Source organism: Oncorhynchus kisutch, linkage group LG14 (assembly GCF_002021735.2).
Source record: "Oncorhynchus kisutch isolate 150728-3 linkage group LG14, Okis_V2, whole genome shotgun sequence".
Lineage (NCBI taxonomy): Eukaryota > Metazoa > Chordata > Actinopteri > Salmoniformes > Salmonidae > Oncorhynchus > Oncorhynchus kisutch.
In genome coordinates, this window is record NC_034187.2 from 69,701,532 (window position 1) to 69,717,292 (window position 15,761).

The 15,761-nt window shown below is 43.7% G+C and overlaps 1 protein-coding gene across 3 annotated transcripts in view; it reads left to right on the forward strand.

Annotated features, from left to right (window-relative positions):
* The window catches only part of LOC109904406 (CUB and sushi domain-containing protein 3), a 657,725-nt gene that overhangs the window by 567,950 nt on the left and 74,014 nt on the right, over nucleotides 1–15,761 (forward strand). For all 3 annotated transcript variants that reach the window (XR_004202892.1, XM_031788837.1, XM_031788836.1), the window contains 4 exons: nucleotides 1–128; nucleotides 814–1,008; nucleotides 3,482–3,655; nucleotides 6,608–6,781. The exon at nucleotides 1–128 is cut by the window's left edge and continues 58 nt beyond it. Coding sequence is in view for 2 of the 3 variants with exons in the window: in XM_031788837.1 (XP_031644697.1) it covers nucleotides 1–128; nucleotides 814–1,008; nucleotides 3,482–3,655; nucleotides 6,608–6,781 (671 nt within the window). In the remaining variant the exon portion in view is untranslated. The remainder of the gene's footprint in view (nucleotides 129–813; nucleotides 1,009–3,481; nucleotides 3,656–6,607; nucleotides 6,782–15,761) is intronic.

Here is a 15,761-nt window from a genome sequence, read left to right on the forward strand (position 1 = left end):
CTCGGTGGGCACGCGCGTGACCTACTTCTGCAATGACGGCTACCGCCTGTCCTCCAAAGAGCTGACCAGCGCCGTCTGCCAGCCGGATGGCACATGGAGCAACCACAACAAGATCCCCCGTTGCTCAGGTGGGAGGCTAGTGGGGGAGCATGTACGAGGGTGTGCGTGCCCGATGCCCAGGCAGGTACCGTTAGGCTAGGTGGCAAGTCCAGCAGCGGAGACCGGTAAAGTAGGGGAAGAGAGTGTGTGTGTGTGCGTGTGCGTGTGCGTTTGTGCGTGTGCGTGTGCGTGGGCTTTCACCTCACAGCTCCTCAGGAGGGCAATTACATCCCTCTTAAAATCAGTTCCCCCCTCGAAGGCAATCCCTCACTTATTTATGAATGGAGTAGTCAGTATTTTGTTATTGCCCATTAAAATGCCTGTTAAACGTGCCTGGCTGCCTCACAAAGCAGCGTAAATGGAGGTCAACAGATTACAGAGAGAAGAAAACCTTTTAATATTCCATCCTCTTCACCTCAATAATATAGTGCTGTGTGAGAACAGATTTTCAGCTGAAATATCTTAATATCTTCTGACTTTAAGTCAAAGCTAAAATACTCAAATGTTTTTGCTTTTATTTATGTCTTAACTATTCTTGTGTGTGTGTGTGTGTGTGTGTGTGTGTGTGTGTGTGTGTGTGTGTGTGTGTGTGTGTGTGTGTGTGTGTGTGTGTGTGTGTGTGTGTGTGTGTGTGTGTGTGTGTGTGTGTGTGTGTGTGTGTGTGTGTGTGTGTGTGCGTGCGTGCGTGCGTGTGTATGTGTTTCTGTGTCACAGTGGTGGTGTGTCCAAGCATCGGCTCCTTCTCTCTGGAGCACGGGAGGTGGAGGATCGTGAATGGCTCCCACTATGAGTACAGGACCAAGATTATCTTCAGCTGTGACCCGGGCTACTACCGCCTAGGCCCCGCCCACATCCAGTGTACGGCCAATGGCATATGGAGTTGGAGGAATGAAAGGCCTCACTGCCAGAGTGAGTATAGGGTGGCCATTTTATTTTTTCCAATCTGGGACTTTTTACACCATTTCCATGTCAGAAGCATATTGTGTTTAGGTTGTGTTTTAGGCTGTTACAGTGTGCCTTAGCCGTATTGTATGTTTATGTAATGATTATCATTTTGACAGGCATTTTTCATGAGTAGCAGGTATGCCTGGAGTGTGGATGTAGGAGTAGCAGGTATGCCTGGAGTGTGGATGTAGGAGTATCAGGTATGCCTGGAGTGTGGATGTAGGAGTAGCAGGTATGCCTGGAGTGTGGATGTAGGAGTAGCAGGTATGCCTGGAGTGTGGATGTAGAAGTACCAGGTATGACTGGAGTGTGGATGTAGGAGTAGCAGGTATGCCTGGAGTGTGGTTGTAGGAGTAGCATGGATGCCTGGAGAGTGGATGTAGTAGTAGCAGGTACTGTATGCCTGGAGTGTGGATGTAGGAGTATCAGGTATGACTGGAGTGTGGATGTAGGAGTAGCAGGTATGCCTGGAGTGTGGTTGTAGGAGTAGCATGGATGCCTGGAGAGTGGATGTAGTAGTAGCAGGTACTGTATGCCTGGAGTGTGGATGTAGGAGTATCAGGTATGACTGGAGTGTGGATGTTGGTGGGAATAATGAATAGACCACATTGATTATTCTGGTAAAAAAAATAAACACCTCTAACCTCCCTTTACCTTCCCCTCCTCCTCTTCTCTCCACTCCTCCCTTCCTCTCCACTCCTCCTCTCTCCCCTCATTTCCTCCCATCTTGAGGATCCCCCCAAAAATAATATGACTCCCCTTCGGAGCTTGTGAATTCAAATAGACTTTATCACAAAAGTAGCAAAGCCGAGCAGGCCCATGGACCAACTGAACTTTCCAGTCTCAGTACTCTGCTTTTATACAGTTTTACCCTTACATAACATAGTCACTCCACTTTATGTTAATTATTAATACCCTTTAGCCCTGGCCACCCTTATCTTGTTGCCTTGCTTAGTTTCCATTCTTTTATTGGCTCAGACATTAGGGCATAGACTCTATTGGTGCCGTGACATTGCAATGACACAAAAATAAACAGACATGCACACTCCTATTGCAGGTGTATGTCTGATGGTGCCTATAACTGATTAACTAATGTTCCTGTCCAAAGGTATTCACAAGTTCAGGCCGATGTTGTCTATGTATGATTATCCCATGTGCATGTCCAGTAGCTTTCACAAGATCAGATATGGCCCAGACCAGTCAAGTCTGTGTTGGTCTGGCTTGCCACATCCACATGGATTCTGCTCAGATATGGCCCAGACCAGTCAAGTCTGTGTTGGTCTAGCTTGCCACATCTACATGGATTCTGCTCAGATATGGCCCAGACCAGTCAAGTCTGTGTTGGTCTAGCTTGCCACATCCACATGGATTCTGCTCAGATATGGCCCAGACCAGTCAAGTCTGTGTTGGTCTTGCTTGCCTCATCCACATGGATTCTGCTCAGATATGGCCCAGACCAGTCAAGTCTGTGTTGGTCTAGCTTGCCTCATCCACACGGATTCTGCTCAGATATGGCCCAGACCAGTCAAGTCTGTGTTGTTCTAGCTTGCCACATCCACATGGATTCTGCTCAGATATGGCCCAGACCAGTCAAGTCTGTGTTGGTCTAGCTTGCCACATCCACACGGATTCTGCTCAGATATGGCCCAGACCAGTCAAGTCTGTGTTGGTCTAGCTTGCCACATCCACACGGATTCTGCTCAGATATGGCCCAGACCAGTCAAGTCTGTGTTGGTCTAGCTTGCCACATCCACATGGATTCTGCTTACGTTCTATTTTTACATGTCTAATGGTTAACTCGATGTTGATCCAGCTTTGTACATTCACATGGGTTCAGCCTTCATTCTGCTTACACATGTCTAATAATTAGCCCCATATTGATTCTGTTACACTACTTCTGGGAAAACAGTATAGATACTGTAAAATCACCAAAGCACTGGAAATTCTCCTACAATATTTCTCAGGTGTTTGTTAATGCCATTGGTCTGTCAGCTGGCTGATATCGTTCAGGTGTTTGTTAATGCCATTGATCTGTCAGCTGGCTGATATCTCCCAGGTGTTTGTTAATGCCATTGGTCTGTCAGCTGGCTGATATCTCCCAGGTGTTTGTTAATGCCATTGATCTGTCAGCTGGCTGATATCTCCCAGGTGTTTGTTAATTACATTTATCTGTCAGCTGGCTGATATGTCTCAGCTGTTTAATGCCATTGGTCTGTCAGCTGGCTGATATCTCCCAGGTGTTTGTTAATGCCATTGATCTGTCAGCTGGCTGATATCTCCCAGGTGTTTGTTAATGCCATTGATCTGTCAGCTGGCTGATATCTCCCAGGTGTTTGTTAATGACATTTATCTGTCAGCTGGCTGATATGTCTCAGCTGTTTAATGCCATTGGTCTGTCAGCTGGCTGATGATGCCTTTGTTATTGTCTGTGCCACAGTAATTTCCTGCGGGGACCTCCCTGGCCCGCCCAATGGGAAGAAGATTGGTACGCAGATGACCTTTGGGGCGACTGCCATCTTCATGTGCGACGCAGGGTTCATGCTGGTGGGCTCGACTGTGAGAGAATGCCTCTCCTCTGGACTGTGGAGCGGACAGGAGACCCGCTGCTTGGGTAAAACGACCAATTAATTCCCAACATTTCTGTTGTCTGTCTGTATTTGTGTTGAAACAACCAAGACAACATTCTCCAGACGCTGTATTGCCTGTGAAATGTAGGCTATCTTTTGCCCTAAGAATGTTTTTGTTGGTGTGGAGTTATTTTGGTCTTCACCCTCTAATGAACATATGTTTATTGTGGTAAATAGCTTGACTGTCTAACTTCTCTGTGTGCTGATGCCAAGTCTGTGGAAGCAGGGAGAAGTGTCTATTTTGGGCTTTATTTTCTCTAGAACACGTCTGTGTACTGCAAATACTGTATTTCTGTGACATGTGTGATTAAATGAAAATCTCTATCCTGTCTGTCCTGTCTGTCCTGTCTGTCTGTCTGTCTGTCTGTCTGTCTGTCTGTCTGTCTGTCTGTCTGTCTGTCTGTCTGTCTGTCTGTCTGTCTGTCTGTCTGTCTGTCTGTCTGTCTGTCTGTCTGTCTGTCTGTCTGTCTGTCTGTCTGTCTGTCTGTCTGTCTGTCTGTCTGTCTGTCTGTCTGTCTGTCTGTCTGTCTGTCTGTCTGTCTGTCTGTCTGTCTGTCTGTCTGTCTGTCTGTCTGTCTGTCTGTCTGTCTGTCTGTCTGTCTGTCTGTCTGTCTGTCTGTCTGTCTGTCTGTCTGTCTGTCTGTCTGTCTGTCTGTCTGTCTGTCTGTCTGTCTGTCTGTCTGTCTGTCTGTCTGTCTGTCTGTCTGTCTGTCTGTCTGTCTGTCTGTCTGTCTGTCTGTCTGTCTGTCTGTCTGTCTGTCTGTCTGTCTGTCTGTCTGTCTGTCTGTCTGTCTGTCTGTCTGTCTGTCTGTCTGTCTGTCTGTCTGTCTGTCTGTCTGTCTGTCTGTCTGTCTGTCTGTCTGTCTGTCTGTCTGTCTGTCTGTCTGTCTGTCTGTCTGTCTGTCTGTCTGTCTGTCTGTCTGTCTGTCTGTCTGTCTGTCTGTCTGTCTGTCTGTCTGTCTGTCTGTCTGTCTGTCTGTCTGTCTGTCTGTCTGTCTGTCTGTCTGTCTGTCTGTCTGTCTGTCTGTCTGTCTGTCTGTCTGTCTGTCTGTCTGTCTGTCTGTCTGTCTGTCTGTCTGTCTGTCTGTCTGTCATTCGTGGTACAGTCAGTGGGTCTTTGAGTGAGTAGTGTGAAAGGTCAATAGGTCTCCAGAACATGACTATTCAGTACAGTACAGTACTTCTCTCAACAACACAAACATTTCAATTTAAGGGCGTTATTGGCATGGGAAACATTGCCAACGCAAGTGAAGTAGATAAAACAAAAGTGAAATAAACAATAAAAATAAACAGTAAATATTACACTCACAGAGGTCCCAAAAGAATAAAGACATTTCAAATGTCATATTATGTCTATATACAGTGTTGTAACGATGTGCTAATAGTTCAAGTACAAAGGGAAAATATATTTAAAGATTATGGGTTATATTTACAATGTTCTTCACTTGTTGTCCTTATCTTGTGACAACAGGTCACAAATCTTGCTGCTGTGATGGCACACTGGTATTTCACCCAGTAGATATGAGTTTATCAAAATGTGGTTTGTTTTTTAATTATTTGTGGATCTGTGCAATCTGAGGGAAATATGTGCTTCTGATATGGTCAAACATTTGGCAGGAGGTTAGGAAGTGCATCTCAATTCCCACCTAATTTTGTGGGCAGTGTGCACATAGCCTGTCTTCTCTTGAGAGCCAGGTCTGCCTACTGAGACCTTTCTCAATAGCAAGGTTATGCTCACTGAGTCTGTACATAGTCAAAGCTTTCCTTAAGTTTGGGTCAGTCACAGTGGTCAGGTATTCTGCCACTGTGTACTCTGTTTAGGGCCAGATAGCATTCTAGTTTGCTCTGTTTTTTGTTAATTACTTGACACATTGGAAATAAGTATATTTTTGTTTTCTCATTATTTGGTTGGGTCTAATTGTGTTGCTGTCCTGGGGCTCTGTGGGGTCTGTTTGTGTTTGTGAACAGAGCTCCAGGACCAGCTTGTTTACGGGACTCTTCTCCAGGTTCATCTCTCTGTAGGTGATGGCTTTGTTATGGAAGGTTTGGGAATCGCTTCCTTTTAGGTGGTTGTAGAATTGAACTGCTCTTTTCTGGATTTTGATCATTAGCGGGTATCGGCCTAATTCTGCTCTGCATGCATTATTTGGTGTTTTACGTTGTACACAGGGGATATGTTTGCAGGATTCTGCATGCAGAGTCTCAATCTGGTGTTTGTCCCATTTTGTGAATTCTTGATTGGTGAGCGGAACCCAGACCTCACAACCATAAAGGGCAATGGGTTCTATAACTGATTCAAGTATTTTTAGCCAGATCCTAATGGGTATGTTGAATTGTATGTCTCAGATTATTCACAGCTTTGTGGAAGTTACCTGTGGCGCTGATGTTTAGGCCGATGTTTAGGCCGAGGTATGTATCGTTTTTTGTGTGCTCTAGGGCAACAGTGTCAATGTGGAATTTGTATTTGTGGTCCTGGCAACTGGACCTTTTTTGGAACACCATTATTTTTGTATTACTGAGATTTACTGTCAGGGCCCAGGTCTGACAGAATATGTGCAGAAGATCTACTGTAGGTGCTGCTGTAGGCCCTCCTTGGTTGGTGATAGGAGCACCATATCATCAACAAACAATAGACATTTGACTTCAGATTCTAGTAGGGTGAGGCCGGGTGCTGCAGATTGTTCTAGTGCTCTCGCCATATATTGTTCTAGTGCCCTCGCTATATTTGTTTATATATATGTTGAAGAGGGTGAGGCTTAAGTTGCAGCCCTGTGGAAAGACATTTTGTTTTTGTCTCTCTCTGAGAGTAGTTTTTTCCTCTATCTAGCTGCTATGTGTCTATTTCAGTGAAAACACCATCTCTCTCTACCCCCTTCTACGTCTCCCCCTCTCCTTTTTCCTCTCTCTTAACTTTTTCCCTTTGTGTTTCTCTCCAGCGGGCCACTGTGGTATTCCAGAGACCATAGTGAACGGTCAGGTAATTGGGGAGAACTTTGGCTACAGGGAGACGGTGGTGTACCAGTGCATCCCAGGCTTCCGCCTCATCGGCTCCTCGGTGCGGATCTGCCTGCAGGACCACAACTGGTCTGGACAGCTGCCTTCCTGCGTGTGTGAGTGTCCTTCTCTCGCTCTCTGTTTTTCTCTCTTTGTTTTTCTCTTTATCTCTCTGTCTCTATGTCTATTTGTTTCCCTGTATGTATTTCACACTTTATATCTCTCTTCATCTCTCAAGTTCTCTCACTTTTGTCACACACCACCCTCCTCTCAAGTGCATTGAGGAACTGCCTCAGAATATCTCCAGTCTCAGTACCCATCCCACCTTTCAATACTTTTTTTAATCCGTTTTCCAATTAAGTCTTATACGTAGTTGATTACTGAAGTCTGGATCACTTTTGTGTGGTTAATGAGTTGACGAATAATACTGTTTTAGAGTGGTAAGGGAAATAGAGAGTTGAAGTTGAGTGTGGACCTGAGCCACTTACACTGACGATTGGAGTGCCCCTTCTGAGAGCTCCCTCAGGTCGCAAAGATCCCTGGCATTTAAAGCGTTCTCATCGTTCTCTGGACTCAGACAGAAGGACACTTCTCTGTCTTCCCAGGCATTTTTAATTAAAGGTCCAATGAGGCTGTTTTCATCTCAATATCAAATCATTTCTGGGTAACAATTAAGTACCTTACTGTGATTGTTTTCAATTAAAATGGTCAAAAATAAACATAAAATAGCTTATTAGCAAAGAACAATTTCTCAAACAAGAATTGTACTAGGACTGTCTGGGAATGATCTGAGTGGGGAGGGGAAACTGAAAACTGTCTGTTATTGTCAGAGAGATTTTAAACTCTCTTTCTTATTGGTCTATTAACTAATTTACCACCTGGTGATTTAAAAATGTTTTATTTAACATTTATTTAACCAGGAAAAGCCCATTGAGACCCAGAGTCTCTTTTTCAAGGGAGATCTGGCCAAGAAGGCAGCAACAATCAATACATGACATAATTAAAACATACAACAATACAACATGATCCAGCCTAAAAAAAAGCATTTACACTCCTCCGTAACAGAGTCTACCATCAATATTTTACATTCATTCAGTGGCACTAACATATCTAGACGAAGCATGGATTGTAGATGATTCCATGCGTCTGGTGCACAAGAAGAGAAGGTAGTCTTGCCTAATACTATGAATGTCCCGGGGACTTTAAGTAGCAGCCACCTAGCAAACCGGGTATGGTAACTGATGGTGGTGAAGGAGACCAGACTACAGAGGTAAAGCGGGAGTTGACCCAAAAGGGCTTTGTAGATGAACACATACAAATGTATCTTTCTGCGCATATAAAGTGAGGTCCAATCTACCATTTGGTACAATGTGCAATGGTGGGTGAGTGACTTGGCACTTGTAATAAAGCTCAAGGATGCATGATAAACAAAGTCCGGTCTCTGTAAGACGGAGGAGGTTCCATGCATATACAACAAGTCACCATAATCAATTACAGGGAGAAAAGTTGCCTGTACAAGCTTCTTTCTAGCCATAAGCAGGAAGCAAGCCTTATTACGAAAATAAAACCAAAAACCCATTTAGAGTTCCATGGTCAACCTGATTATGCCTCTCACCTATGACTCTCATCAACAAAGACAGTTATTTATTTTGTTGTGTTTTATAGCTAATCAACACCGAATTATGTAGATTTCATAGAAGATATTTGTCATATAGGGTTGGTGGATGAACCGCATGTCATAGTTACAGTATATACCAATAGATTAAACCATATTGTATTTAAAAAGTATTATTATTATTATTTATTTATTTACTTTTACCTCTTTTTCTCCCCAATTTCATGATATCGAATTGGTAGTTACAGTCTTGTCCCATCGCTGCAACTCCTCTACGGACTCGGGAGAGGCGAAGGTCGAGAGCCATGCATCCTCTGAAACACGACCCTGCCACACCTGAAGCCAGCCGCACCAATGTGTCGGAGGAAACACCGTCCAACTGGCGACCTAGGTCAGGTTGCAGGCGCCCGGCCCCCCACAAGGAGTTGCTAGAGCTCGATGGGAAAAGGAAATCCCGGCCAGCCAAACCTTCCCCTAACCAAGAAGGCGCTGGGCTAATTGTCTGCCGCCTCATGGGTCTCCCGGTCATGGCCGGCTGTGACACAGCCTGGGAGCTTTAAAAACAATATGTTTCTATATTCTGTTATCAAGCCATATTGTCAAAAACAATATGTTTCCTATAGGCTGTAAGCAAACCGTGTATGGTCCGATAACATTGGCTCTCTCTCTCTCGCTCTCTCTCCGGCAGTAACCGTGGTGATGATGAACAGTGTTTTTATGAAGACAATATGCTGCGTAAAGCTAGCAGCACTTTAAACAGAAATAGCTACTGGAGACATAAGAGTGTCAGGGCCATTTTCCTACTGAAATGGTAGTGGCCTTACCTCCTCAACTGGCTATCACAAAGACTAGGCCTCTGGCTCACTGATGAACCATGCATCTAGGCCAACACGTCTTCATGGAAAATATGATAATATTAATTCCCTTGGGTGGGTTGTGTGTGTGTGTGTGTGTGTGTGTGTGTGTGTGTGTGTGTGTGTGTGTGTGTGTGTGTGTGTGTGTGTGTGTGTGTGTGTGTGTGTGTGTGTGCGCACTTAAGCATGCACATAATATCTGTAGATGTGAGGTTGAGCTCAGTTATTTTAACGTGCAATGATGAGGTTTTAAATTCCGGTTGTAGACGGTGCTCAAATGAAGGGGAAATTGCTTCTGTGCAAAGAGAAACAAATTACATTTCTAATTATGCAAATGTACTGCGGTTGTTTTCCGTGAGGAATCACTTTTTACAGACACTGAGACCTCCTCAGGTTATACCTCATAGGCGTTGTGGTCCATGGGCTAGCCCATCTTTAGCCCATTGGGCTGGTCTGAATTGTTTAGTTTTTTTTGCGAAGAATGATCATTATTTGGCTAATAATTGAATGTGTTAGAAATGCCGGGCCGACATCTGGTCCCTGTCAGTCCGTGAGAGAATCTTCTAGACCTCAGTGCAGACAGAGACAGATGTGGATCTCACCTTATTTCCTGCTGCTTACATTTGAACGTCTATGACATACATGAGACAGAGACGTTATAGCCTACTTATCGTGTGATGCCTACAACGTTAAAACAGTGAAAATATTAACGCATAAACATTTATTTTCACTGACAAATCACATCAATGCAATACAAGTACAACATCGTTAATCCGGGTTCATAAAAAAACATGTATTGTCTGCAGTAGGGTAGAGAAGGCATGTCTGGGGTGGAATGAAGCTTAGTAGTTAACTGTACAAGGCTGGGCTGTGAGTTCAAACTGAGGTGACTGTACTTTGCCAGGCTGGCTGACAGAGGAAAGACTGGAAAGGATTACTGTTCTCTCGTCCCCAAAATAGTGGAGAGAAGGTGGAATTAATCTGCAGTGTCTACTAACTGCCTGTGTGCTCCTACACACGTCAAAACGTGCCTTGAGTAAGCACAGTGGGGCTGGGGGTTTTCACGATGTCACACACAGATTGACACACAGACGCCACACAGTGCTGTTACACACACACACTTTCAATATCAGCAGCTTACTAGGGCACACACACTTGGAGTTAGGGCCTTCACACTCCAACACTCACACACTCACTTCCAGACCAACACGCGATCACTCACCCATAGATTCAGCCGGGTAACACACTGACTTCCAGACCAACACGCGATCACTCACCCATAGACTCAGCCCCCTAACAAGCTCCCAGGCTTACTCTCTGGGCTTTAGACTCCCCCCCAATCAAAATTAAAAGTAAACATTACACTCACAGAAGTTCCAAAATAATAAAGACATTTCAAATGTCATATTATGTCTATATACAGTGTTGTAAAGTTGTGAAAATAGTCAAGTACAAAATGGAAAATAAATAAACATAAGTATGGGTTGTATGTACAATGGTGTTTGTTCTTCACAGGTTGTCCTTATCATGTGGCAACAGGTCGCAAATCTTGCTACTGTGATGGCACACTGGTATTTCGCCCAGTAGATATGGGAGTTTATCAAAATTTGGTTTGTTTTTGAATTCTTTGTGGATCTGTGTAATCTGAGGGAAATATGTGTCTCCAAAATGGTCATACATTTGGCAGGTGGTTAGAAGGTGTAGCTCAGGCCTCTCGACTGGTGCAGTGGTCTAAGGCACTGCATCGCATTGCTAGCTGTGCCACTAGAGATCCTGGTTTGAGTCCAGACTCTGTTGCAGCCAGCCGCGACCAGGATATCCATGGGGTGGATTACAATTGGCCCAGCGTCGTCCGGGTTAAGGGAGGGTTTGGCCTGCAGGGATGATTTTGTCCCATCGCGCACTAGCGACACCTGTGGCAACCCAGGCGCAATGCACACTGACACGGTCTCCAGGTGTACAGTGTTTCCTCTGACACATTGGTGCGGCTGGCTTCCGTATTAAGAGGGTGTTGTGTCAAGAAGCAGTGCGGCATGGCAGGGTTGTGTTTCGGAGGACACACAGCTCTCGACCTTCGCCTCTCCCGAGTCCTTATGGGAGTTGCAGCGATGGGATAAGACTGCAACTACCAATTGGATACCACGAATTTGGGGAGAAAAAGTAAGTGCAGCTCAGTCTCCAACCACTTTTTGTGGGCAGTGTGCACATAGCCTGTCTTCTCTTGAGAGCCAGGTCTGACTACGGCGGCCTTTCTCAATAGCATGGCTATGTTTACTGAGTCTGTACATAGTCTAAGCTTTCCTTAAGTCAGTCACTGTGTACTCTCTGTTTAAGGCCAAATAGCATTCTAGTTTATTCAGTTTTTTTGTAATTGTTTTTCAATGTGTCAAGTAATTATTTTTTGTTTTTTCATGATTTGGTTGGGTCTAATTGTGTTGCTGCTCTGTGGGGCATGTTTGTGTTGGTGAACAGAGCTCCAGGACCAGCTTTCTTAGGGGACTCTTCTCCAGGTTCATCTCTCTGTAGGTGACGGCTTTGTTATAGAAGGTTTGGGAATCGCTTCCTTTTAGGTGGTTGTAGAATTTAACTGCTCTTTTCTGGATTTTGATCATTAGCGGGTATCGGCCTAATTCTGCTTTGCATGCATTATTTGGTGTTTTACGATGTACACGGGGGATATGTTTGCAGAATTCCGCATGCAGAGTCTCAATCTGGTGTTTGTCCCATTTTGTGAATTCTTGATTGGTGAGCGGAACCCAGACCTCACAACCATAAAGGGCAATGGGTTCTATAACGGATTCAAGTATTTTTAGCCAGATCCTAATTGGTATGTTGAATTTTATGTTCCTTTTGATGGCATAGAATGCCCTTCTTGCCTTGTCTCTCAGATCATTCACAGCTTTGTGGAAGTTACCTGTGGCGCTGATGTTTAGGCCGAGGTATGTATAGTTTTTGAGTGCTCTAGGCCAACGGTGTCTAGATGGAATTTGTATTTGTGGTCCTGGCGACTGGATCTTTTTTGGAACACCATTATTTTTGTATTACTGAGATTTACTGTCAGGGCCCAGGTCTGACAGAATATGTGCAGAAGATCTACTGTAAGTGCTGCTGTTGGACCTCCTCGGTTGGTGACAGAAGCACCAGATCATCAGCAAACAATAGACATTCGATTTCAGATTCTAATAGGGTGAGGCCGGGTGTTGCAGACTGTTCTAGTGCCCTCGCCAATTCGTTGATATATACAGTTGAAGTTGGAAGTTTACATACACCTTAGCCAAATACATTTAAACTCAGTTTTCACAATTCCTGACATTTAATCCTAGTAAAAATTCCCTTGCCACAACTTTGGAAGTATGCTTGGGGTCATTGTCCATTTGGAAGACCCATTTGCGACCAAGCTTTAACTTCCTGACTGATGTCTTGAGATGTTGCTTCAATATATCCACGTAATTTTCCTACCTCATGAAGCAATCTATTTTGTGAAGTGCACCAGTCCCTCCTGCAGCAAAGCACCCCCACAACATGATGCTGCCATCCCCGTGCTTCACGGTTGGGATGATGTTCTTATGCTTGCAAGCCTCCACCTTTGTCCTCCAAACATAACGGTGGTCATTATGGCCAAACAGTTCTATTTTTGTTTCATCAGACCAGAGGACATTTCTCCAAAAAGTATGATCTTTGTCCCCATGTGCAGTTGTAAACCGTAGTCTGTCTTTTTTAAGGGGGTTTTGGAGCAGTGGCTTCTTCCTTGCTGATTGGCCTTTCAGGTTATGTAGATATAGGACACGTTTTACTGTGGATATAGATACTTTTGTACCTGTTTCCTCCAGCATCTTCACAAGGTCCTTTGCTGTTGTTCTGGGATTGATTTGCACCTTTCGCACCAAAGTACGTTCATCTCTAGGAGACCGAACGCGTCTCCTTCTTGAGCGGTATGACGGCTGCGTCGTCCCATGGTGTTTATACTTGCGTACTATTGTTTGTACAGATGAACGTGGCACCTTCATGCGTTTGGAAATTGCTTCCAAGGATGAACCAGACTTCTGCATCCCTGTCTCACCCCATGGCCCTGTGTAAAGAAATGTGTATTTTTTGCCAATTTTATCCACACACTTGTTGTTTGTGTACATGGATTTTATAACGTCTCTCTCTATCCCTCTATCCCTCTGCCTCTCTCTCTCTTTCTCTCTGTCCCTCTGTGCATCTCTGTCCCTTCCTCTTGTCTCTCTCTCTGGCTCAGTCTCTGGTCTATTATCAAATTTCATAAGTCCCAGTTTCCAACTCACTGATAAAGTCACACAGTCAGGCCCCTCTTACAGTATCCCACCTAGGGTAATGGCCCATAGCCCCATTCAAAGGCCCATAAGCACTAGTTTCTCCCCTTCCAGGACCCATGCCTCCAAGACAGGCAGAGAAAGGCCTCCCGATGCCTCCCAGAGCTATAGAGAGGATCACCATGAGCACTCTGCCATCACTTCTGCATCGCTCGACACATGCCTGCAATTGAGCACAACTAATGGTGTTTGGGCCATTGGCATGAAAATGGCTGCCATCCATTGGATTAGCCATTCAGATGAGCTGCCAGACGGCCAATGAGTTTCGACCAGAGGGATCTGATGGGGAATGACACTATTTAGGGAAATGGTCCAGGATGGGGCAATAAAACAGCTCTTTGCCGTTTGTCCTCCTGAATATCAGTTTCAGAGGTGACTGAGACCATAGAGACACTCAAAATGTTCACCAGTGTACCCATGATGGCGTCATTGACTTGAATGGGGAGGCCTGTTCTATTCATTCTAGTTCTGTGATTGAGACATCCTGGGAGAACACATGATAGTCTAGCCCCTAGCCTATTGATAACCGAGCCACACAGCTCTATTGCAGATCTTATTGGAAGCCTACTGTTTTGCCCAGTCTATTGCACAGTAAGTGAATGTGAGCTGAGGCTGCGTTCAAGCTCCACTGGTTTCTTTTTGGGTTCAATTCCCTGTTCAAGGTCTGACTATGCTATTTCTATGGTCTCAAACTCAATATGTCTATTTTTGCAGTGAACAAATGAGCACCCAGTGGATTATTACCTGGTGGATTATAAATCAAAAGTGACCTTACCTGTTATCCATTACATATGAGTCCATATGTAATGTCAATGTTACCATTTTATACAGTACATTAGATACAGTAGGAATCACTATGTAATGGCAATGTTACCCTTTTATACAGTACATTAGATACAGTAGGAATCACTATGTAATGTCAATGTTACCCTTTTATACAGTACATTAGATACAGTAAGAATCACTATGTAATGCCAATGTTACCCTTTTATACAGTACATTAGATACAGTAAGAATCACTATGTAATGTCAATGTTACCCTTTTATACAGTACATTAGATACAGTAGGAATCACTATGTAATGTCAATGTTACCCTTTTATACAGTACATTAGATACAGTAGGAATCAATATTTCAAGTCAATGTTACCCTTTTATACAGTATATTAGATACAGTAAGAATCAATATGGAATTTCAATTTCAATGTAACTTCTCTCTCTTTCTCTGTCTCTCTCTCTGTTTTTCTCTATCTTACTCTCCCTCTACCCCCTCTCCTTCTCTCTCTCCTTCTTTCAATTCAATTCAATTCAATGTAAGGGCTTCATTGGCATGGGAACCATATGTTTACATTGCCAAGCAAATAAAATAGATAATAAACAAAAGTGAAATAAACAATAAATAATGTTTGACAGTAAACTGTCACGCCCTGGTCTAAGTATTTTGTGTTTTCTTTATTATTTCGGTCAGGCCAGGATGTGACATGGGTTATTTATGTGGTGTGTTTTGTCTTGGTTTTTTTTGTAGGTTATGGGATTGTGGTGTAGTATAGTAGTCTAGGAAAGTCTATGGTTGCCTGGAGTGGTTCTCAATCAGAAGCAGGTGTTTATCGTTGTCTCTGATTGGGAACCATATTTAGGCAGCCATATTCTTTGAGTGTTTCGTGGGTGATTGTTCCTGTCTCTGTGTTTGTTTGTACAAGATAGGGCTGTTTTGGTTTTTCACGTTACGTTTTTGTATTGTCCGTTATTATCTTTATTAAAGATGTATGAAGATAACCACGCTGCGTTTTGGTCCGCCTCTCCTTCGACAGAAGAAAACCGTAACATAAACATTACACAAGTTCCAAAAGAATAAAGACATTTCAAATGTCATATTATGTGCAAATAGTTCAAGTACAAAGGGGATAATAAATACAATTGAAGTCGGAAGTTTACATACACCTTAGCCAAATACATTTAAACTCAGTTTTCCACAATACCTGACCTTTAATCCAAGTAAAAATTCACTGTTTTAGGTCATTTATTTTTAAAATGTGAAATGTCAGAATAATAGAAGAGAGAATTATTTCAGCTTTTATTTCTTTCATCACATTCCCAGTGGCTCAGAAGTTTACATACACTCAATTAGTATTTGTTAGCATTGCTTTTTAATTGTTTAACTTGTGACAAACGTTTCGGGTAGCCTTCCACAAGCTTGTCACAATAAGTTGGGTGAATTTTGGCCCATTCCTCCTGACAGAGCTGGTGTAACTGAGTCATTTTTGTAGGCCTTCTTGCTCACACATGCTTTTTCA